At 37.0% G+C, this 22,378-nt stretch overlaps 5 protein-coding genes across 8 annotated transcripts; all 5 read left to right on the top strand.

Moving 5' to 3' along the window:
• Positions 1-2,680: 2,680 nt before the first annotated feature.
• LOC114195936 (translation initiation factor eIF-2B subunit alpha-like) lies at positions 2,681-5,764 on the top strand. Its single transcript, XM_028086382.1, has 5 exons — positions 2,681-3,227; positions 3,296-3,448; positions 3,543-3,684; positions 5,065-5,306; positions 5,420-5,764. Exons 1-5 carry the CDS (start codon positions 2,802-2,804, stop codon positions 5,624-5,626), a joined length of 1,170 nt encoding a protein of 389 aa, XP_027942183.1. The 5' UTR covers positions 2,681-2,801; the 3' UTR covers positions 5,627-5,764.
• Positions 5,765-6,599: 835 nt separating this feature from the next.
• Positions 6,600-9,340, top strand: LOC114163266 (subtilisin-like protease SBT1.5). The gene has a single exon (XM_028047470.1). It carries the CDS (start codon positions 6,659-6,661, stop codon positions 8,969-8,971), a length of 2,313 nt encoding a protein of 770 aa, XP_027903271.1. The 5' UTR covers positions 6,600-6,658; the 3' UTR covers positions 8,972-9,340.
• A 1,829-nt stretch (positions 9,341-11,169) lies between these two features.
• Positions 11,170-13,329, top strand: LOC114163766 (ethylene-responsive transcription factor RAP2-12-like). The gene is made up of 2 exons (XM_028048071.1): positions 11,170-11,524; positions 12,220-13,329. Exons 1-2 carry the CDS (start codon positions 11,293-11,295, stop codon positions 13,065-13,067), a joined length of 1,080 nt encoding a protein of 359 aa, XP_027903872.1. The 5' UTR covers positions 11,170-11,292; the 3' UTR covers positions 13,068-13,329.
• Positions 13,330-14,586: 1,257 nt separating this feature from the next.
• LOC114162500 lies at positions 14,587-18,198 on the top strand. The gene is made up of 10 exons (XM_028046414.1): positions 14,587-14,857; positions 14,951-15,072; positions 15,172-15,393; positions 15,466-15,718; positions 15,795-16,027; positions 16,639-16,921; positions 16,997-17,118; positions 17,248-17,472; positions 17,556-17,811; positions 17,893-18,198. The coding sequence occupies exons 1-10, from the start codon at positions 14,602-14,604 to the stop codon at positions 18,126-18,128; spliced, it is 2,208 nt and encodes a 735-aa protein (XP_027902215.1). The 5' UTR covers positions 14,587-14,601; the 3' UTR covers positions 18,129-18,198.
• A 422-nt stretch (positions 18,199-18,620) lies between these two features.
• LOC114162810 (dnaJ homolog subfamily B member 3-like) lies at positions 18,621-21,423 on the top strand. 4 transcript variants are annotated; one of them, XM_028046785.1, is made up of 7 exons: positions 18,621-18,683; positions 18,842-19,001; positions 19,112-19,193; positions 19,279-19,346; positions 19,851-19,907; positions 20,666-20,866; positions 20,957-21,190. In XM_028046785.1, the coding sequence occupies exons 2-7, from the start codon at positions 18,894-18,896 to the stop codon at positions 21,044-21,046; spliced, it is 606 nt and encodes a 201-aa protein (XP_027902586.1). In that variant the 5' UTR covers positions 18,621-18,683; positions 18,842-18,893; the 3' UTR covers positions 21,047-21,190. The 4 variants fall into 4 exon arrangements, with proteins under 4 accessions (XP_027902586.1, XP_027902588.1, XP_027902585.1 ...); XM_028046787.1 differs by having other exon boundaries at positions 18,651-18,741; XM_028046784.1 differs by lacking the exon at positions 18,621-18,683 and having other exon boundaries at positions 18,733-19,001.
• The last annotated feature ends 955 nt before the right edge of the window (positions 21,424-22,378 follow it).

The following is a 22,378-nucleotide window of genomic DNA, read 5'->3' as shown; positions in this document are numbered from 1 at the left end:
GAAGAAGAACCAAAATGGTGGATTCTTAATATGTTTGCATTTATGAATAGATTTATTAAGTTTTATCAATAAATCTTATTTTAACTCTTTTAATTTGTTGAGGTATTTACAATTTCACCCTATTACTTCTTTATAATCTGGCCTAATAGCCTATTTAAAATTTGGCTTATTAGTGTGAAAAAAAAAATCCATAAATAGATTAATTAGCCTCTGAAAGATTGTCTTACTATAAAAAAAAATCTCTGATAATATAATAACATACAATTTTTTTTCACGTAAAAGTGATTTTATTTACAAAATTTAACTTCACACCCTTTTTTATAGATTTTCTGTTCTTATACTTATTCTTTTCCTCTGGTAAATAAATTAGAAAATGAAAATAACAAATCACTCGATTATAATTACATTACTACTAATCAAGATAAATTAAGAATCACATTATTACTAATCAAGATAAACTATGTGATTTACTTAATATTTACATTATATTTGGTACTGGCAAAGAAACGACAAGTCTCATCATGCTCGTAATAGTTTCAACCTGATCCATACATATCCTAAATGATGCACTTCAGTTAAGATTGGTCCTAGACTGAGGCGACCTTTTAGGGCCAGACTTATCTTGTAAAAAAAACCATTTTATTTGAATCAGATTGACCAAAAGCTCAACTAACAATCACTTATGGAACATGCATTTTAACTGATTGAAAATATAATCAAAAGATTAAAATCACTTAAGAGAGAAACATACAATGATATCGGGATAATTCAATCGATTAAGAAACACAATCAATAGGTTGAAAAACTGCAATAATTATGCAGAAAACGCAACTAACACAGGACTCATAATCTGATCAAACAATCAATCAAGATTAATTCCAATTTACAGTATAACCAATGATTACACAACAAATTACATCAAGACATCTAAATCATACAAAATGATTGATTAAAAAGGTTTTCTTGATGGTTTTATCAAATATTAACTAAGAAAAGAACAACCAAACCAATGAACAAGAGTTTTTATATTGGTTCACTCATAACAAAACTACATCTAGGTAGTCAAGACAACCTTAGCTTAACTTAGCCTAACTTTTCACTATATAAAAAGTTGTGCACAATCGACACAAGATTACACTTTTGACAATAAAAAAACTACACCAAGACTCTTGAATCCCACAAGAATCAAGCTCAACACAATAAGAGTCTCACTTGCATATCTGGAATCACATTAGATTAAACCAAAATACCTAAGAAAGACCAAACCTAGGTGATGGCGCTTCCTAGGCAACCAAATAATTTCTTTAGGGCTCCAAGACTCTAAGAATCAATCAAGATAGTTGCAGTATTGTCTAGTTTATAAAGAATGAGTTTCCTAGAAGATTCACACTGGTTTCATGCTCAAATTATGAAAATGTTATTGATCTCTCTTAAAAACCAAACTTTATAGTCTGTCTGTTAGTATATTCAACAATTTGATTTATCTGTTCAATCTATTGATTTAACTTGACTTAAGTGAAATCAACTCAATTAATGATAATTCAATTGATTAAATATGTTAATAACAAAACTATAGCAATAAACCAATTAACTTGTTAAAAACCCTTTTAACAGACAAAAAGATTGTAACCAAACACAATACACCTATTATATCAAATTGTCTTCATGTTAAGATCCATTTTTCAAGCTTCAATATCTTCAGATGTTACCCAAATTGAGCACACTTCAAGCTAGATCAACACACAATTTCTTCAAGTCTACATTGGTTTATCAAGTCTTCATCAATCCCCATCAATCCTTCATATCCTTATAAAGTCATTATGCAATATCTTCATCAAATATTTATGCATCAAATTTATTTGTGCTAACAATCTCCCTTGATTTGATGAAACTAATATCTATTGAATTGATAAAGCAACATACTTTTTGTTGAAAAGATCTTCCATTGTGTATCAAGCTTGTGAATCTGACATATATGACAAAAATAGTGCATGCAAGATAACAAACAAACACATGTACACATACTCCTCCTATCACTAATATGGTTTGTCATATCAGAATTTGGTTCATTAATTTTCTTCACCAATTCTTTAATTTTTCAAAACATTAACTTTTCAACTCCTTAATTTTTCAAAACATATCATTCAAAAATAGTCTAGTTTAATTAAAAAATTATGTTGTTGGTTTAAAATTAGTGCAATTCAGTTTAAAAATAGTGTGTAATTCAATGCAAAAATAATATAATTCGATTCAAAAATGTGCAGTCTAAAAAATGTTCAATTCATGATAGTTTAATTCAATTGGTTAGAACAAAATACAATTAAGTTAGTTTGATCTATTTTTAAATTCAGTATAGGATAACTAGTTTTTAGTTCATTGCTGTATTTACTATGACAATGCAGTTTTTAAATGCAAAAGTTGATTCATTCTTATTTATCTGAAAAGAAGAGGGAGAGGGTGAGAGGAGAGATGTTAAGTTGCTTGGTCGTCATAAATGTAAATGGACTTTATATTTTGACACCCGCTTTTGTTATACTTCCAATTGAAATTCATGAATATTATTATTTTATTTTTAAATTTTGTTTATACTTTTTTCTTATTAATTATAATATTTTATTATTATAAAGTAAGAAAACAATTAAGTGTCATAATATAATTTTCCAATGTAAATTGAATTTGGGAATCGCAGAACCCTAGTAATAAATGTTGATTAACCCTCAAAACAATACATGGCATCTATTCGCGTCTGAATCGAATCGAATCGAAACGATCTTGTGTGGAAGTGGGAAGGGTGATCAAAGATGTGGTGGAGATCAGCGTCATTCATCATGGACAGGCAGCAGAACGAGGCTGCTCTCAGGGGAGACACCGTCGCTCCTACCGACTCCTCAGTATCAAACCCTAACCCTAATCCTAACCCCAGCCCAAACCCTAAGACCTCTGCCTACTATGAGACCAGAGCAGCACACCACGGCGTTGTCACCAGCGACTGGCTGGCCCAGGCTCAGGCCGCCATTGGGCCGGACCCTGATCCTCTACCTCAACTCAGGCCCGATCCTGACAAGCCATTCAGCGTCATCAACGAGTTTAATGACTGGCGAAAACAGCCCCATTTGGCGGAGGCCGTCGCCGCCATTCGCGCCTTGGCCGCCGTGATAAGGACCAGCCAAGCTACCACCATGATGCAGCTGGAAATCGAGCTGAAGAAGGCCTCCGATACTCTGAAGGTACTCTCAGACCACTAACTTCATTATCTACTCGTTCATTGATTTCAACACTCTTTGTTGCGTTACAGTCGTGGGATGCCACCTCTATCTCTTTGACAGCGGGCTGTGATCTCTTCATGCGATATGTCACTCGGACTTCTGCTTTAGAATACGAAGACTTCAATTCCGCTAAATCTCGCTTGATTGAGCGTGCCGAGAAGTTCGGCGAAATCTCCTACAAGGCAACTTTCTCATTCTTTTCCACCCTCTCTGCACTGCACTCTAATTTCCCTTATTTTTCTAACATTTATGCCCAAATTCATTTTTATTCTGCAGGCCCGCAAAGTTATCGCAATGTTGAGTCAGGATTTTATATTTGATGGTTGCACAATTTTGGTTCATGGTTTTTCCAGAGTTGTGTTTGAAGTCCTTAAATTGGCAGCACAAAACAAGAAATTATTTCGGGTCTTCTGCACAGGTTTTTTTTTTTTTTTTCTTTTTTGCCCTCTTACTTTGCTTTTATTTATATATACTTTAGGGGCGCATTATTTCAGAGTTGTAACAGATGGCTCATATTCATATTTAGTTCCAAAATCCAAATAACAAATGTGCAACTTTGTATTTTTTTTTTTAAACTTTAATTTCATGGATTTAGGCTTTCTTTTCTCAAAATAATTGTAGGCATATTTTTTCAGTCTCATCTTGTATTAAAGCCCTGGGAGGATAGTTAAAATTGTTATTCTCAATTCATTTCTGTATTCTTTTTAAAACAAAGGAAGAAGCCAATCTTTTCTCTGATTGTTTTTACTGATAATTTGGTTTCTGCTAGTCTGTTGTTATTGATTGATTGATACATAGAAACATCTCCACGTGGTGAGATAAGGCTTGGTTATTGGTATTGCCTGTAAAGTATGGTTTCTGTACCCTCCTGATCAGACTGGGATTCGATCATGGTAACAATTGATCAAGGGATCCTGTTTGACTTCACTTGGTCATTATATAGGGGTGTTCACTGGATCGGATTCGATGACCCAACTTGACCCAATCCAACACAATTAGATTGGGTTGGGTTTCATTTGTAATTGGATCAAATCCAATCCAACTCGAAGTAACCCACTCTTATAATGGTTGGGTCATGGATTTTGTATGTTATGAACAAATTGTGTTATGTTTTTCTTTTCATGTTTTAAATTAGTTTGGACAAACTTGTTATAACTTGACTCATTGCCTTGTTTGAAGTCTTGGATTAATTTTTGTAAAGATTGTGTTATTTTTTAATTAGGTTGATACTTGAAAATTACAACTTTTAACAAGAAAAAAGAATTTATTTCAAAATGTTGATGTAATTGATCCAACTGAATCCAACATGCTCAAGAGTGGGTTGTGTTTGATGGGTTGGTTAATGGGTTTGCTCAAATCCTACAGAACCCTTATCACTGTCTAACATATGAGTCAGATGTTTTCGGAAAGTATAAGTGGTTCAACAACCCACTAAATCCCTGTACCCGTCCCAGTACTTAGGAAACTGTCGAATGATATTCAAGGAGTGTAACCTTAACCTATGGGTCAGATATTTTCAGAAAGAGGAATCTCCAATGATAAGTGGGGCAACAATCCAGTACTTAGGAAACTGTGGTTCGATATCATAGGCAATTAGGTAACTAAAAGGCAAAACACACATAACTCGAATGTTGTGTTTTTGGTCACCTTTAGCTACAAGGAGATTTATTTTGGAGAAGTTTCAATTTTTTGTCGTCATAATTTCCATTTGTGGAACCCATTTTAAAACTTGTGGTGTGTATATATTTGGCATCTTCATTGTGATCTGAACTTCAACCTCGTGTCTATTAATTTGTAGAGGGAAGACCAGATCGAACAGGATTGCGGTTGTCCAATGAGCTGGCCAAGCTTGATGTTCCTGTGAAACTACTAATAGATTCTGCTGTGGCATATACTATGGATGAGGTGGACATGGTTTTCGTAGGTGCAGATGGAGTTGTGGAAAGTGGGGGCATAATCAACATGATGGGAACCTACCAAATTGCATTGGTTGCACACGGTATGAATAAACCAGTTTATGTCGCCGCTGAAAGCTACAAGGTATATTTGCAATTTGCTAAGTTGGACTTTATGTTAGCTTGCACTCATCTTTTTAGAAAGGTTGCTTTGAATATGTGTGTAGTTAATGTCTTGTTTGTTATGCTTTTCTGCAGTTTGCTCGTCTCTACCCTCTTGACCAAAAGGATTTAGCCCCTGCTTTACGCCCTATTGATTTCGGTGTACCTATTCCATCCAAGGTTGAGGTTGAAAGGTCCGCGCGGGACTACACCCCTCCTCAATACCTGACTCTGCTTTTCACAGATTTAGGTGTTCTTACTCCATCTGTTGTCAGTGATGAGCTGATCCAGCTATACTTATAGTAATCCATGTATATCTATATCTCTTTCTGTATTCTTTACAAATTTTGGCTTCTATTCAAGATCATGTATTTTACATGAAACAATTTTGTGACAAGCGCGTGTATCGTTTTAATTAATTCGGGGTGGCTTTTAGTATTAGGGCATTGCATATCTGTTCATTCTTTTCACACGTAATCTGTTCATTCTTTGTCTGAATTTCGAAGCACAACGCGAGTTCTGTCAGTGAGAGGAATAGAACTGCATTCCGTTTTTTGAATAATTAAATTTTAAAACAATATTTTCTGACTTTTTTGGATCTGATTTTCAGGGATGATGAAACTTATGTCATCATTGTTAATGCCTTTTATTTTACGAACACTTTTTAGTTAATATTATTATGTCATTACTCATCGTGCACACTGATGGCCGAACCCTTTCAGAATTGTTGTTGCACATTCCATGGTTTGAAGATATTGCTGAGTTTTAGAAAGTAAACTGTTTTGAAGATTTATTTGGTATTTTAATTTCAAAGTAAATATATTTTATTTTCTGAAAATGTTTCTAATGAAAAGATCTTAAATCAGTATACGTAACATGAATAATGAAACGGAACATTGTTAAATTCAATTGATATCGAATGTAGATTCTTGTCGAATCTCGTCAAAATTCTCGGGTGTTGATGGTAGTCCAAGATTGTGTAAATTGGACTTAGATCACCTTCACTAAGTATAATCATGAATGATATAAAAGCAATAATTTGACTTTTTAAGCTAAGTAAGATTCCTATAAGTCCAAAAAGCAAATGAAAAGATAAAGCTGTTCCATGAGAAACGAAAAACAAAATATTGTTTGATAAATGTAAAATATGGTTGATAGTTAATAAATGGGGGAATAGTGGTAACACATGTTTTCTGTATCGGTGAATGTTTTGTCAGTGTTGGTGAATTTGATCGACATTATTATAACATAGACACATACACTAGGTCCTACCCTTTCTGTTCACCTGAGAGAGAGAGAGCACTCTCACTTCACTTGAACTGAATCTCATTCTCCATGGCTTCTCCCTATCATCTCAGAAGCAGCATTCTGGTTTTGCTGTTGGTGACAGCCTCAGCTTGGGAAGAAGAGAAGAAAACATTCATAGTGCAAGTGCAGCATGATGCGAAGCCTTCCATCTTCCCCACGCACAGGCACTGGTACGAATCATCCCTGGGCGAGGCCACCTCCATAATACACACATACGAAACAGTCTTCCATGGATTCTCTGCAACTCTCTCCGCCGCGGAGGTGGAGAACCTGGAGTCACTCTCGCACGTCATAGCCCTCATACCCGAGCAGGTGCGCCAACTCCACACCACGCGCTCCCCTCACTTCCTCGGCCTCAACACCGCCGACAGGGCTGGCTTGCTAAAGGAAACCGATTTCGGCTCCGATCTTGTCATCGGACTCATCGACACCGGCATTTCACCCGAAAGCCAGAGCTTCAACGACCGCGACTTAGGCCTCCCTCCCCCCAATTGGAAGGGTCAATGCGTCGCCGGAAAAGGCTTCCCGCCCAACTCCTGTAACCGCAAGCTCATCGGAGCCCGCTACTTCTGCGGCGGTTACGAAGCCACCAACGGTAAAATGAACGAAACACTCGAGTACCGTTCTCCGAGAGACACCGACGGTCACGGTACCCACACCGCTTCCATCGCCGCCGGCAGGTACGTCTTTCCAGCCTCCATCATGGGCTACGCCAAGGGAATGGCCGCCGGGATGGCTCCCAAGGCTCGCCTCGCCGTCTACAAGGTCTGCTGGAACGCTGGCTGCTACGACTCCGACATCCTGGCCGCATTCGACGCCGCCGTAGCCGACGGCGTGCACGTGGTGTCTCTGAGCGTCGGGGGCGTGGTAGTGCCCTACCACCTGGACGTCATCGCTGTGGGGGCCTTCGGAGCCTCGGAGGCAGGCGTGTTCGTGTCTGCCTCAGCGGGAAACGGCGGCCCCGGAGGGCTGACGGTGACGAATGTGGCACCGTGGATGACGACTGTGGGGGCCGGAACCATAGACAGAGATTTCCCGGCGGATGTTATTCTTGGGAACGGGAAGGTGATTGGTGGAGTGAGTGTGTACGGCGGGCCGGGTCTGAGTCCGGGTCGGCTGTACCAGCTGGTGTATGCTGGGTCTGATGGCTACTCTTCCTCTCTCTGCTTGGAAGATTCCTTGGACCCTAAATCCGTGAGGGGTAAGATTGTTGTCTGTGACAGAGGCGTCAATTCAAGACCTGCCAAAGGCCAAGTCGTGAAGAATGCCGGTGGTGTTGCCATGATTTTGGCCAATGGCCCCTTCGATGGAGAAGGTCTGGTTGCTGACTGCCACGTCCTCCCGGCCACTTCCGTCGGTGCCGCCGGGGGCGACCAGATTCGAAGATACATCTCTTTGGCCTCACAGTTACGGTCGCCACCCACCGCAACCATCTTATTCAGGGGCACGAGGGTTGGGGTTAAGCCAGCGCCAAAGGTGGCATCTTTCTCGGCCAGAGGGCCTAATCCGGTCTCCCCTGAGATTTTGAAGCCCGATGTGATTGCGCCTGGACTGAACATTCTTGCGGCCTGGCCTTCTACCATTCCCCCTTCTTCCCTTCCTTCTGACCACCGTACCACTGACTTCAACATACTCTCCGGCACCTCTATGGCCTGCCCTCACGTCTCTGGTTTGGCTGCTCTTTTGAAAGCGGCCCACCCTGAGTGGAGTCCCGCCGCCATAAGATCTGCTCTCATCACCACTGCCTACACTCTCGACAATGGAGGAGATGGAGGGACCTTGTTGGACGAGTCCACTGGGAATGCTTCTTCCGTCTTCGATTATGGGGCTGGTCACGTTCACCCGGAGAAGGCCATCAACCCCGGTCTCGTCTACGACATTTCTACCTACGATTATGTCGATTTCCTCTGCAATTCCAACTACACTGCCCACAATATTCGGGTTATCACCAGAAAGGTCGCAGATTGCAGTGGAGCAAAGAGGGCCGGTCACGCTGCCAATCTCAATTACCCCTCTTTATCTGCTGCCTTTCAACAGTATGGCAAACAAGGCTCACGCATGTCTACACACTTCATTAGAACTGTCACCAACGTTGGAGACCCCAACTCCATTTACAGGGTCACTGTTGCTGCCCCTGCCGACACCGATGTCACTGTTGAACCGGACACACTGGCTTTCAGGAGGTTGGGTCAGAAACTGAACTTCCTTGTGAGGGTGCAAACCAGGGAAGTGAAGCTTTCACCCGGGAGTTCCACTGTCAAGACTGGCTCCATAGTTTGGTCTGATGCCAAGCACACTGTCACCACTCCCTTGGTTGTCACCATGCACCAACCTCTCTGATCTAAATCTGTTTGTTAGTTCCGGGTTTGGTTTGGGTGGGTGTATAAATTTTGCACTTTTTCCATATTCTTACCTTAGGACTCTGTTTATTCCTAAGTTAGTTGTTGTTCCACATAAAAGTATGTATGTATAATGGTGAAAGCGAAACGTTTGTGAGATGATGAAGGATGGATGGTACGAAACATTGTGGAGGTGTATATATCCTTCTTTCATGTTTGTAAAATTAAGAATGAATGAAGGAGTGTCTGTAGGAAATGGTGTCATGAGAAGAGGAGTAGAATAAGGGAAAGATTCGTATCCTTTTACAGCAATTTTTTGTTGGATGGTTTCAGAGTGTTCCTTTTCTTTGCTTAGTCAAAGATTTTGCAAGCACATGTGCGCAGACACGGTAATCTTTGATGCATATGAATCTTTGTAGGCCACGCTCATCAGACACTGAAGCAACACTTTCACCCTTCATAATGACAAACTAGACGTATTCCATTAATGGTTTTTCTTTTTTGTTTTGTGTGTATTAGCACATTCATTACCTTATGGATTCAACATTTCCATAGCCCAACAAAATGAACATTTAAGTAACATGGGATCGTTATATATTTTGGAACAATTGTTGGTAATGCCACCAAAAATAAAACGGGACCAATTTCTTTTTTCAATTTTGTTTTTCTAAATTCATTTTATTTTACGTTTTTACATTTTGTTTTATTTTATGTAATGTTATATACATACATATTTTCTAAATTTTTAATTAATTATTTAATATTTTTAATTAAATAAATTAAAATGAATATAATTTTAAATGTTAAATTATTTTATTATAATTAGTATTGAGAATTTAATGTTAGTGATTTATATTATAATATTGTTAAATATTTAAAATTTCAAATAAATAATAAAATAATTAATTTTTTATTTTATTTTATTACCGCTTGGTTTAATGGGATAAGTAGGAGAAGTTAGCCGCCTAATGCATCTCTGAGCTATCAATTTAAGCGCTTAAACAAAGCATCCAATCATCGAGTTGGAACTCACTCTACCAATCCTCCTTTTCTTTTTATGTTTCTTTCAAAACTATGATCCAAGTTAAATATTTTTGCCTATTACTAGAAAAATGAAAATTATATGGAAATTATGAAAAATTTAATTAAAAAACCTAATACGAGAAAAAACTACTTTTAAACTTCTATTTTAGTTTAATAAAGGTATAAATACTGATTTGATATCCTAACTTTTTAGAAAAGTTCAATTTAGTACCCAAACTTTTTAAACGAGTTTATTTTAGTACCTTTCCTTAAACACTACATAACGACGTTTGGCTTCTGTTGAGGTGACATTGTGCTGGGGATACGTGGCAGAAACAATGATTCATATAAAATGAGTTGGAATCCCCCTTTATTTGTAAACTTTAAGTGTCCTATTTTGTGGAGAGTGCCCTAATAGGTGGTTTTCTCTTCTTCTGATTTTTCTAGACATTGAAAAAATGTCAAGGGCTCAATCATCTTCCTCTTGCTCTCACAATTCATGGTTGATGCAAAATCAAAGATTGTCCTGTAATAGTGGTGGCTGTAGAGGGTTGGGTGAAGCACCCACATGCAATTGCAGAATGGAAGTTGTGCTGAGAACGGCTAGAACTATCAAGAATGGTGGGAGACAATTTTGGAGAACGGCTGAAGCTTCTTCTTGCCAGCTTCGCCCTCTCCAACGAACGGAAGGAAATCTTTGTTCTTCTTCTCCGATCACCGAACGCAAATCAACCACTGAACCCTAATTCCCAAATTTAGCTTCTGTCCTAATTTTCCGTTTTGCAAATTTTTCGATTTCACATCCCTAATTTTTTCCCCAAATCGACGATAACGCTTTTGTAAAATTTTTTACTTCACAAATTATTTACTTTGATTTTTTTTTATCATAAAAACCACGTGCCCAACCATGTTTCTGCCACGTATGCCTTGTACAGTGCCACCTCAACAGAAGCCAAATAGCGTTATGTAGTGTTTAACGGAATGTACCAAAATAATTCCGTTTAAAAAGTTTGGGTATCAAATTAAACATTCCTAAAATTCGGATACCAAATTGAACTTTTCTAAAAAGTTGTAGTACCAAATCAGTATTTATTATAGGTAAATTTTATAGTATCACTTAAACCTCTTGTCAAAAGAGTCGTTCTTGTGTAAAAAGGTTGAGTATAAAAAGAAACAAATGAAGAGTGGTAAACTTAGAAAACGCAGAATAGAAAAAGCAAAAACCTTCGATTCGCAGCATTCAACCAAAACCGAGTCTTTGGATATTCATTCATAGCTGTGTTGTTTTTCATCTGACCGATGTGTGGAGGAGCTATTATCTCTGACTTCATTCCGGCGGCGGTCACTGCCAGGTCTCGCCGGATCACCGCCGGTTACCTGTGGTCGGATTTGAAGAAACGGACATCTGAGGTCATCCACTCCGATGATGACTTCGAGGCTGATTTTAGGGATTTCAAGGACGATTCCGACATCGAAACCGACGTCGACGCCGACCACGAAGTCAAACCCTTTGCTTTCTCCGCCTCTTCTCGTAATTTCTCTCTCTTCTTCACAATTCTCTTTTTCCCTATTTTTTTCGTATGCAAAATTATTAATGTTTACTTTTCTGATTGATTTTCGGACCAATTTGTATTCATGCACTGGAAATCAATTTTGTTGGTCACCGTGTGATATGATTTTCTGGACCCTCAATTTTAAAGTGAATCTAATTTGTGATTTTCGTTTATGGAGTTGATAACATGGAATTTTATTTTCTAGATCTACTAGAAATTCTTTGTCTCGTTATGGATCCCGAGTTGATTTCTGGAATGATTTTTTTGGGAGAAATGCTTCTTCTTTAGGAGTGTATGTTTATCCATTTTTCGTACAAGAGTTCACTTTCTACTGATTTTAACTCAAAGGATCACTTTGTGGATTTTGTTGAAATTGATAGATGTTTCATTTCATCATGTTGTTTTGTTGTTATCACAAACTGTTCTGTCTCTCGGTCGCACACCACTGCAACTGCTCTTTCTCAGTATAGTGGGTGGTAACCTTCGCCTTGATTAAAAAACTAAAGTACTAAAAATGAATTTACTTTATTGGTGAGACTTCTAAAGTCCTCGAAGGGATTTTGGGAGAATTGGAAATTTTCTTATGATCCGTGTATGATATTATTATTGTTCTTTTCTTTGTTTAATGGTTCTGAGTGTCTGTTTTCCTCGCTGTGAAATGTGTTTATTAAAGAGCGGGCAGTGAAATCTGTGGCATTCAATGGTGGAGCTGAGAAGTCTGCAAAGAGAAAGAGGAAGAATCAATATAGGGGAATTCGTCAACGTCCTTGGGGGAAATGGGCAGCTGAAATCAGGGATCCAAGAAAGGGCGTTCGTGTCTGGCTTGGAACCTTCAACACTGCTGAAGAAGCTGCAAGAGCTTATGATGCTGAAGCACGGAGGATTCGTGGCAAGAAAGCCAAGGTGAATTTCCCTGAAGAAGCTTCCGTGAAACGTTCTAAGGTGAATCCACTGGGAAATCGGAAGATTGTTCAACCCAATGTTCACAAGTTCAATGCTGGGAACAATCAGAAGGACCTTCCCTGTCCTATGGACCTGATGGAACAGAAACCCCTAGTTAACCAGTTTGCTGACATGGGTTCATTCCCTGGCAGTGGAAATGGACTCAGATCTCTGCCTTCGAATGATGATGTGACCCTTTACTTCAGTTCAGATCAGGGGAGTAACTCATTTGATTATGCAGATCTTGGGTGGAGTGAAAAGGCCCCCAAAACTCCTGAGATCTCATCCATGCTTTCTGCTCCTTTGGATCGCGATTCTCATTTTGCACAGGATGCCAACCATCAGACTAACTCTCAGGATGTGGTATCTATGCAAGATGATTCTTCCAAGACCCTCTCTGAGGAGCTTGTGGATATTGAATCTGAGTTGAAGTTTTTTCAGATGCCTTATCTTGGAGGGAGCTGGGATGATACTTCATTGGAGTCCTTGCTATCTTGTGATACAACCCAGGATGGTGGAAACCTGATGAACCTTTGGAGCTTTGATGACATTCCTTCCATGGCTGGCGGAGTTTTCTGAACAGCCTTTTGTTGGCCTCCTCCCTGTGTATTTAAATAAACTGCACATTATTTTTCATTTTCCTTCGGAGTTCATTAATTTTGTTTGTGTTTTTGTTGCATTTATTCCTCCCAAGTAACATCTTTGCTTGTGCCTGACAAAAATAGGATGTTATTTCCATTTTTCTTACTCACTGGAATGGTTGTGATCTCTGTTGAGGATAGAGTTGAAAACAATTAACTCGCTCAGCACGAGTGAAGTTTATTATTCTCTTGTTTTTAAATTATGGGACTATATAGCTATTTAGGCGCTCTTTACCCTGTCAAAGTCCATGGTTTTAGCTTTAGGGAATCTCAATTGATGTTGCAGGGCGATTATAATGATCTGTGAAACAGTCTTGGGTGCTGATATTTTTGAACTCGGTTATTTCTCTACGGTTATCCTCGTGTGAGAAAATTTGAAGGATCAAAAAGAGCACTATGATGAGCAAGATGCAGAAATTATAAATATTTGATTTCAATAATGTTGTTAGGTTGGTATGTAAGAGATGGAGAAGTTTACCGAACCAAAGTTCTTCCGTGCTCCAACTCAATTCCATTGCGTAGAAGTCCAAAATGTCTGAATGTTGAGGTTGCAATTATTGTACATGATGTATGATGTAGAAATATGGTGTTCTCTAAACAATCGTCTTCAATGTCAAAAGCAGCAACACAATGTCGTATGTTCTAAATAAATTGTCGATGAAATTTAGAGAATATAATGACAAAATAAATGGAAAAAAACAAAATCAAGAATATATATATATATATATATATATATATATATATATATATATATATAACAAATTCATTTAATCTAACACTATGAAATAACATTTGAGTAAATATTAATTTTATAAACTACTTTCAGCGATCATGTTAATAAATATAAGTATTGTCAATAGTATTTTAGAAATAAAGGATGTATTTGAAAAGTAATATTCTTTTTTTATATAATTTATAATTATGTAATATTATTTTTATTTTTAAAATAAATCAGTAATTTATAAATTTAGGTAATATTATTATATAATTTATTAATAATTTGCTTTAAAAATTTATGAAGGACATGTGAACATTATATAAGGAGATGAAGATGAATAAGAAAAAAATTTAATGAATATATTTTTTAGATAAGTTAGAGAGGATCATGGTGACATATCTTTTTTTTTTCTTTTGTATATTGGTCAGGCAACCTTTCCGCCTTTATTAATTTTATTTGCTTTTATTGATAAAAAAAAAATCACTGGTTTATAATTCATTAGAGATATGTTGATAATTGTTAATTTAAGATTTATAAACCTGTACTGTTTTACAATATGTTCATGAGATGGGCTAATTAAGCTTTCGGTTGCTTTGAAATTTTATATTTCTATTTAGATTGTATTTTCTTATCATTTATTTATATTTATTAAAATCATTTCTCCTAGGAACTAATTTTTGATTATTTTTAGTCTGGATGATGTGACAGTGGTCTTTATAAACACAAATTTCGTTCCATTTTAAGTAAAACTCTGATGGCAACTTCAAAATCCAGTTTCTGCTTCCTAGTTTTCTTGGTTAGCAATGGAATAACTCTCAGCTTTGGTGACATATGCCAGCCAAAAGAAGCTGCATTATTTGTATTTGGAGATTCAATATTTGATGCTGGAAACAATAATTACATCAATACCACTGCCGATAACTATGCAAATTTCTTTCCATACGGGGAAACCTTCTTCAACTATCCAACAGGCAGATTTTCTGATGGTCGTGTCATTCCAGATTTCTTAGGTACATAAGATTGTTCTATTTTCCTTTTACCAGCTTCCTTAATTAATGTTTCTGCACCTTCATGCTTACAAAGTCAGAACTTTATTGTTGCAGCCGAGTATGCTAAGTTGCCTCTAATCCAACCCTATCTGTTCCCTGGTAATCAAAGATATGTTGATGGAGTCAATTTTGCATCTGCAGGAGCCGGTGCTTTGGTTGAAACCCATCAAGGACTGGTCTGTTGCATTGCATAGCACTGTCATGTTATTGTTAACTCTTCTTCTGACTTGCTCATTTTGTATCCAACTGCAAGCATTTTGATGTTTAATTTGCAGGTGATAGATCTTAAAACTCAACTAAGTTACTTCAATAGAGTCTGCAAGGTGTTGAGGCAGGAAGTGGGAGATGCAGAAACCACAATCCTACTGGCCAAAGCTGTCTACTTGATCAACATCGGAAGCAATGATTATGAAGTCTACCTCACACAAAAATCTAGTGTCATTACTCCAGACAAATATGTAAATATGGTAGTTGGTAATCTTTCAACTGTGATAAAGGTGCGTTGATGAAGCATATAAGTAGAACTAGCTATATAATGAATGATTATCTAACATGAAGAACATGATCAGGGGATACACAAGGCAGGAGGGAGGAAATTCGGGGTTCTCAATCAGCCAGCTATGGGTTGTGTTCCATTCGTTAAGGCTCTTATGAATGAATCTAAAGGCTGCGTGGAAGAAGCTTCAGCACTAGCGCAACTGCATAACAAGGTTCTTTCTGTGGAGCTTGACCAGTTAAAGAAACAACTAACAGAATTTAAATATTCATACGTGGATTTCTTTGATTTATCACTAGACCTTATAAGCAACCCTTCAAAACATGGTAAGTAGCTTTAGCAAATTTATAGTGATTAAGTGAAAAGTTAATCTGACTTTTGGTTTTGGTGATTGTTGTAAAGGTTTTAAAGAAGGCGATGTTGCATGCTGTGGCAGCGGGCCTTACAATGGATATTTCAGCTGTGGAGGGAAAGGAGCAGTGAAAGATTACAACTTGTGTGAGAATCCTAGCGAGTATGTGTTCTTTGATTCAGTTCATCCCACTGAAAGGGCTGATGAAATTATTTCCCAGTTCATGTGGAGCGGCAACTCAAGCATTGCAGGCCCTTACAATCTCAAAACTCTATTTCAGCTATAATCCAACCATGTTCAGATAAATGACCTTGTTCATGATTGTGACATCTTCATGGTAGTAGTTGTGTCATTTGATCCATTTGGGATAGATATGTTGTAGTTGGAGTAATAAAAAAGGCCACTGTGAAAGGCAACATTGAAGTTATCAGCTAGCTAGCAAACATGCATAATAGACAGTGGACAACTTTGTGCCAGCACAAATATAACAATAATTGGAGAATAAATTTTGCAACCCAGTTTCAATTAGTTGACAAAATCTAATTACACAGTATAAACTCTTTAGAAAGTTGTCTTATATCACAAATGCAATCACCGAACAAATTCTATATGCATTATGATAAAAAAAAAAAGTCAACAATATGAATCATGTCATGCTCTATAACTTAACATAGAAGTTATATTTTTGACTAAAAGAGCTTATTATTAATAATTAAATGAGGAATAAAAAATCAGAGCAGACCAATTCTCCATTGATTTAAATCTGTGCAGATGTTCCCACAATACATTTCCAATATTTAGATTATTTACTGATATAATGCTGGAAATTTAGTTTTCCTTGTGCATGAAGTCAAAGTAGCCTATATAAACACAAGTTGCAGACTGTGACATTAGAAAATTGAAGTGAAACTCATGGCAAGTTCAAAATTCGGGTTCTGTTTTTTAGTTTTTCTGGCAAGCTATGGCATAAGTTGCTGCCTAAGCCTTGGTGATGTTTGCGAGCCAAAAGAACACGCAGCATTATTTGTATTTGGAGATTCACTATTTGACGTTGGAAACAACAATTACATAAATACTACTGCTGATAATCAGGCAAATTACTCTCCATATGGGGAAACCTTCTTCAAGTATCCAACAGGCAGATTTTCTGACGGTCGTGTTCTTCCAGATTTCATAGGTATACAACAACTTTGCTTTTTTATGTGTTTAATTAAGATCAACAAATACCTCACTGCTTACAATATTATTGCAGCTGAGTATGCTAAGTTGCCTCTAATCCCACCCTATCTATTCCCTGGTAATCATCGATACGTTGATGGAGTCAATTTTGCATCAGCTGGAGCTAGGGCTTTGGTTCAAACCCATCAAGGACTGGTCTGTTATGTGTTTTTGCTAACTATTAATTGTGAATGAAATTGGATGCTAGCTGTATTATTTTGACTTGGACTTCAATTAACTTTGGTTCATGCCATCTATTTTGATCTGACAGTGTTGAATTTGCAGGTGATAGATCTAAAAACTCAGCTCAGTTATTTCAGGAAAGTCAGCAAGGAATTGAGACAGCAACTTGGAAATGCAGAAACCACAGCTCTGCTTGCGAAAGCTGTTTACTTGATCAACATTGGAATCAATGATTATGAAATCTCTTTGTCAGAAAATTCAAGTAATACACGCACGGCTGAGAAACATGCAGAGATGGTAGTTGGTAATATTACATCAGTGATCAAGGTATGTAGCAGCTTCTTCTTACTTTGCTCTGCATCGAAGCATCAAAGTTCAACCATTCTAATTTGACGCATTGTATGAATCAGGGGATACACGAGGCAGGAGGAAGGAAATTTGGTATTTTTAACCTACCAGCTGCGGGTTGTGTTCCATTCGTGAAGGCTTTGGTGAATGGATCAAAAGGTTCCTGCGTGGAAGAAGCCTCAGCACTGCCCAAACTACATAACAGTGTGCTTTACCTGGAACTTGTGAAGTTAAAGAAAGAACTAGAAGGATTTAAATATTCATACGTGGATTATTTTACCATAACTTTTGATGTCATAAACAATCCTTCAAAATATGGTAAGTAGTGCATATATTTAGTAGATATGATTTTGGTGGCATGGCTTATATATATCTGATTCAGTGTTTTTTGAGGTAAAGGGTTGAAAGAGGGTGACGTGGCATGCTGTGGCAGTGGACCCCACAGGGGATATTACAGCTGCGGAGGTAGAAGAGAAGTGAAAGATTACGAGTTATGTGAGAATCCAAAGCAATACGTGTTCTTTGACTCTCTTCATCCCACCCAAAGTGCTCATCAGATTGTTTCCCAGCTTGTCTGGAGCGGAAATCAGAGTATTGCTGCTCCCTACAACCTCAGATCACTGTTTCAACCATAATAACGATCCAACCATCTTATGTACACTATCTATCCAAATAATTTTAATTTAATTAAATAAATTAATTGCTCTGTCAGATTATAATAATTATTTATTGTTAAAAACAATTTAATCAAAATAAGAAATCATAAAACGCTCTTAATTATTAATTTTTTAATAACCAAAAAATAATTTATTCAGTGTATTTGTTATAATTGTGAAAATATTTGCCAGAATATAATTCGAATATAATCTTACTTGGATTGGTTAAGATGAATCGAAAATCTCAACCAAAATCTAGAAAATGTTACAGCGGAGCAGACAAATGTTATCCAACATGTGGTAGTGGTATATATATTCTCGTACAATTTACACAGAACGGAACCTTCTGGAAACACACTCCAACCATATAATAAATAAGTATTAGTCTCCAATCTCCACCGTACATCATCTTCGTCTACAGTAAACTCTAATCCATAATCAAATATTAAAAAAATTGAAACATAGTATATTTTGTAACCTTTGTAAAAAAAAAGGGAAACTGTGTAAAGAGGGTGCTTCTGGAGAGTTCTTAAGGTGGGTGAACTGTTTTTGTTTCTGCTTTCCTCTTCCCTCCCAATAAAAATCATAAAAGGTTCCTTGATCCATCCATGTCTTACTTAGAATATTAAAAGTAATGAATGCATAAATAAATAAAAAATTAAAAATATTGGCTTTTGGTTTGATTTGATAAGTTTGGTTGAGCTGAGCGGAGTGAAGAAAGTTGGGTTTGGTTTGATCGAAGAAATGGCGAAGGGAGGAGAGAAATGCAATGAGGAGTTGTATGAGGTTCTGGGCATAGAGAAGGAGTGTACCCCATCTGAGCTCAAGAATGCCTATAAGAAACTTGCACTGGTTAGAATGAATTGGCACATTTCATTTTAAGATTTTTGTTCTTGTGACTCATCAGAATAGAATGAATTGGGTATTAAAAAGTAAGGAATTTGTTTTGTTTGATGGGATAGAAATGGCACCCAGATCGTTGTTCAGGGAGCCACGAGGAAGAAGGGAAGAAGAAGTTCCAGGCAATCCAGCACGCCTATTCTGGTTGGTCAAATCTCCTTCAATTCAATTCATGTTACCTTCTTCTCTTCCTTCCATTGTTAATTAGTTTCACTCTGTTTTTGCCCAGTCTTATCTGACGCCAACACAAGGTTACTGTACGACGTAGGTGTCTATGACAGCGATGACGACCAAACCGTATCTACTCTCATTCTCTCCATCCCCTTATCTTCTACAAGCTAAATAAATAAATATGCTTTAATATCAATACTCCTTCTCCTTCTTTGACCTTGCTCACTTTCCTCTCTCTCTTTCTTTCTTCCTTTATTTAAAAAATGAATTTTTTGTTCGTGTGGTGTCCTGTCGTCTGTAGCAGTCTTGTCCTGTTTCTGGGCTTTGCATCGTCCATTTTTCTTCTTCCTGGAGAAAAGGTACCATGTGAGACCAGTTAAAATCCTTTGTTTTCATCTTTACTCAGGAAAGCTAGCCAGGCACTAACTTTGCTAAGTTAAATTTGCATACCACTGCTTGTCTTGTGTTGTGATCTACACGCAACCCAACCAACCGGTGGATCAAGTCCATACCAGAATTTCCTACATGGGATATGGACAAATACAATTAACAGAATCAGAATTTGGTGGTGGTTTCATTCTCAGGACTGTTCTTTTTGTAATGAGCCATTTGGTATGTTTGTTTGAGCAGGGCATGGGTGATTTCTTGAATGAAATGGCCACAATGATGAGTCAATCAAAACCCATTGTAAGTGATCTCCATTTAATTTGTTCCAATTGTTCTCAACATTGCTGAACCGAAGGTTCCACGCTTTTCACGTCTTTTTTTGATGTTGTATGGATAAAGTTAGAGTGTTGGCCTCTGTCAAATACTAAGTTGTTGCCATAGCTTTTTCTGACGAATGATATTGGTTTGGGGTTTTTATAGTTGTTGCGGGGAATGATTTTTGTTGAATTCACTAAGATGCACAATGGGCTGTCAGAATTTTGAGAAGGCTATGGATGAAGTTTCATGCCCAATTATTCTAAAACAGAAATTAAAATTAAGCGAAAGGAAGGGAAGGAGTTAAAGGCAGATATTGGATTGCATGGATATAATGTGATAAACAAACACATGCACTCGTTCGTAGTTTCAAACATCATGAATTAATAAATTAATTCATGATGTTTGTTGGCCTGGTCTCGTCTTAGTGGTGGGCCTCAATGGCTAAGATGAATCATGTGATAGATATGATATGGTATTGATTTTATCATCGTACCATGGGCCCACCATCTGAGATTCTGAGAGAAATTAGTCTCGTATCATATGCTATTGTATGTGTTAGTATTGTTATTGTAGCTGATGGCACTGTTATGCATACAACGTACAGTACAAAGGGTGTGTTAGTTATGTTGTCTGGTATTGAACAGCAACAGCAGCAGCTTGCATGCATCTATACTTTGTTACTAGCCAATTGGGCAATTCACGTTTGGTGATTCTGGGTGGCTTGTGATGTGACATAACAGGACAATGGGGAGGAGAGTTTTGAGGAGTTCCAACAGCTCTTTGGAGAAATGTTTCAAGCCACTGCACCTGCTTCACCTACGTACATCATGACTAATGGTGAAGGTTCTAGATCAAATAGACGTAATTCCACTGAAATTAATTTTGGAAAGACAGAAAATACATCCGAACTCAATCCCAGCGACCAGAACTTCTGCTTAGGGGTTAGTATATTTATACACATTTTTCGTTTTATGATTAGCCTTGTCAGTGTGTTGTGCATTTTAAAACAGACGTGAGTTTTGATGGTATAGGCTCTGGTCGTAAAGATTCTGAACTTCCTAGCTGTGCAATTGCATCTCAATTGTTGTCCATGTCATGGTTGTGATGTCATTTTCTATTAAAAAGGAGGATACAAAGTTGTTGGGTTGGTAATGAAATGTTAGGAGTTTGTAAAATGTATCTGCCTTAGATTACATATTACATACGGTGACATATAAGTAAAAGTGGGTGTGTGACTACTACTGATAGATATTGGTGTTGATGATGTGAAGGGAGGTGGAGCAGCTCCAAGATATGAAGAAGGGAGCTCCATGAGGAGGAGTTAGCACCGTAGCATGGTCATTGTGATGATCTTCATGTTTGCTCTCAATAGTCAAGTCTGAGGTGGAGCACCTGCTCTTTTCCTTTATGCTGTGCTATCGTTTTTATTCTAAGCATTGTTTTTTTAAGGTTGAATCGCTGTTTTTCTTCAAAATATATATGTCCCATTTTATGTTTCCATCTCTATTCAATTTCTCTTATTTCAAATCGAGGGTTGTGTTGAAGTCTTTAATTTGAAAGAAGGTTGGTTAGTATAATGAAATTTAAAATTAGTAATAATAAAAATATCAATTGGTTTTTTCACTATGGACGAATACATTTATGATTTTGGTTTGTTTACCTTAAAATGATGATGCTTACCATTTTATGGTATAAAAATGATTACGCTTTCATGATTATTTTTGCGGGTGGTATCGCTGTTAGTTACAATATTGTAGTATCTAAAGCAAAAGTTTTATCAAGATTTTCAATGTAAGAAGAAAGTTTTATAAATTATTAAATTATACTGTTTCTTGGAAGTCTCTGAATCCACATCTGTTGGGACGTGCGTAAGGCCATATTTCATTAAAGTCACAACCAAAATCAGAGATGATGCTAATTTAAAATGGAGTTGAGTTACGTTTAATTTCTTAACAACTTAAAGTACAATGGTCGTGTTAACGCTTCCGCTATTGTCGTGTCCGTTACCATTATTGTCATCGTTGTCACTTTGGTGTCGTGCTATTGTTACGTTCATCACTTTTGACTCTTTCTTCTTTGTTTTATCCATTTCCATTTAATTTATAAGAAAAGTTAAATCAGATTTGGTGAAAAATATAAATGTCCACTTTATCAATATATATTTAAATATAATTATCAACGAATTTATTGATAATTTTTTTACAAATTCAATTTCAATAAAGTTAAAATAAAAATTTTAATCTTTATTTTACCCGATAAAAGTTATCGATAAAAGTATTGATTGATAATAAAAACTGTAAATAAGTAAATAATCAACAGATTTATTATGTCGTACTTAAAATCCTAAAATTTGTTGGTGAAATTATCAATAAATACGATTTTAGAGACAAATCTTTTTTATTAATGACAAAAGAGAAGTAATCCATTGTGGGTAATCTTAGGAGAAATTGACA

The sequence above is a fragment of the Vigna unguiculata genome, chromosome 9 (assembly GCF_004118075.2).
Source record: "Vigna unguiculata cultivar IT97K-499-35 chromosome 9, ASM411807v1, whole genome shotgun sequence".
Taxonomy (NCBI): Eukaryota; Viridiplantae; Streptophyta; class Magnoliopsida; order Fabales; family Fabaceae; genus Vigna; species Vigna unguiculata.
Note: the sequence above shows the minus strand (reverse complement) of the source record. Positions and strands in the feature narration are given on the sequence as shown.

Excerpts from the sequence above, each read along its gene's own strand:
- LOC114195936 (XM_028086382.1), top strand. The coding sequence starts at position 2,802 with ATGTGGTGGAGATCAGCGTCATTCATCATGGACAGGCAGCAGAACGAG. Across the intron at positions 3,685-5,064 it reads ATTTCGGGTCTTCTGCACAG|AGGGAAGACCAGATCGAACA; the intron begins GTTTTTTTTTTT and ends ATTAATTTGTAG. Across the intron at positions 5,307-5,419 it reads TCGCCGCTGAAAGCTACAAG|TTTGCTCGTCTCTACCCTCT; the intron begins GTATATTTGCAA and ends GCTTTTCTGCAG.
- LOC114162500 (XM_028046414.1), top strand. The coding sequence starts at position 14,602 with ATGGCAACTTCAAAATCCAGTTTCTGCTTCCTAGTTTTCTTGGTTAGC. Across the intron at positions 17,119-17,247 it reads TTCAAACCCATCAAGGACTG|GTGATAGATCTAAAAACTCA; the intron begins GTCTGTTATGTG and ends TTGAATTTGCAG. Across the intron at positions 17,812-17,892 it reads AAACAATCCTTCAAAATATG|GGTTGAAAGAGGGTGACGTG; the intron begins GTAAGTAGTGCA and ends TTTGAGGTAAAG.
- LOC114163266 (XM_028047470.1), top strand. The coding sequence starts at position 6,659 with ATGGCTTCTCCCTATCATCTCAGAAGCAGCATTCTGGTTTTGCTGTTG.
- LOC114162810 (XM_028046785.1), top strand. The coding sequence starts at position 18,894 with ATGGCGAAGGGAGGAGAGAAATGCAATGAGGAGTTGTATGAGGTTCTG. Across the intron at positions 19,194-19,278 it reads AATCCAGCACGCCTATTCTG|TCTTATCTGACGCCAACACA; the intron begins GTTGGTCAAATC and ends GTTTTTGCCCAG. Across the intron at positions 20,867-20,956 it reads ACCAGAACTTCTGCTTAGGG|GCTCTGGTCGTAAAGATTCT; the intron begins GTTAGTATATTT and ends TTGATGGTATAG.
- LOC114163766 (XM_028048071.1), top strand. The coding sequence starts at position 11,293 with ATGTGTGGAGGAGCTATTATCTCTGACTTCATTCCGGCGGCGGTCACT. Across the intron at positions 11,525-12,219 it reads TGCTTTCTCCGCCTCTTCTC|AGCGGGCAGTGAAATCTGTG; the intron begins GTAATTTCTCTC and ends TGTTTATTAAAG.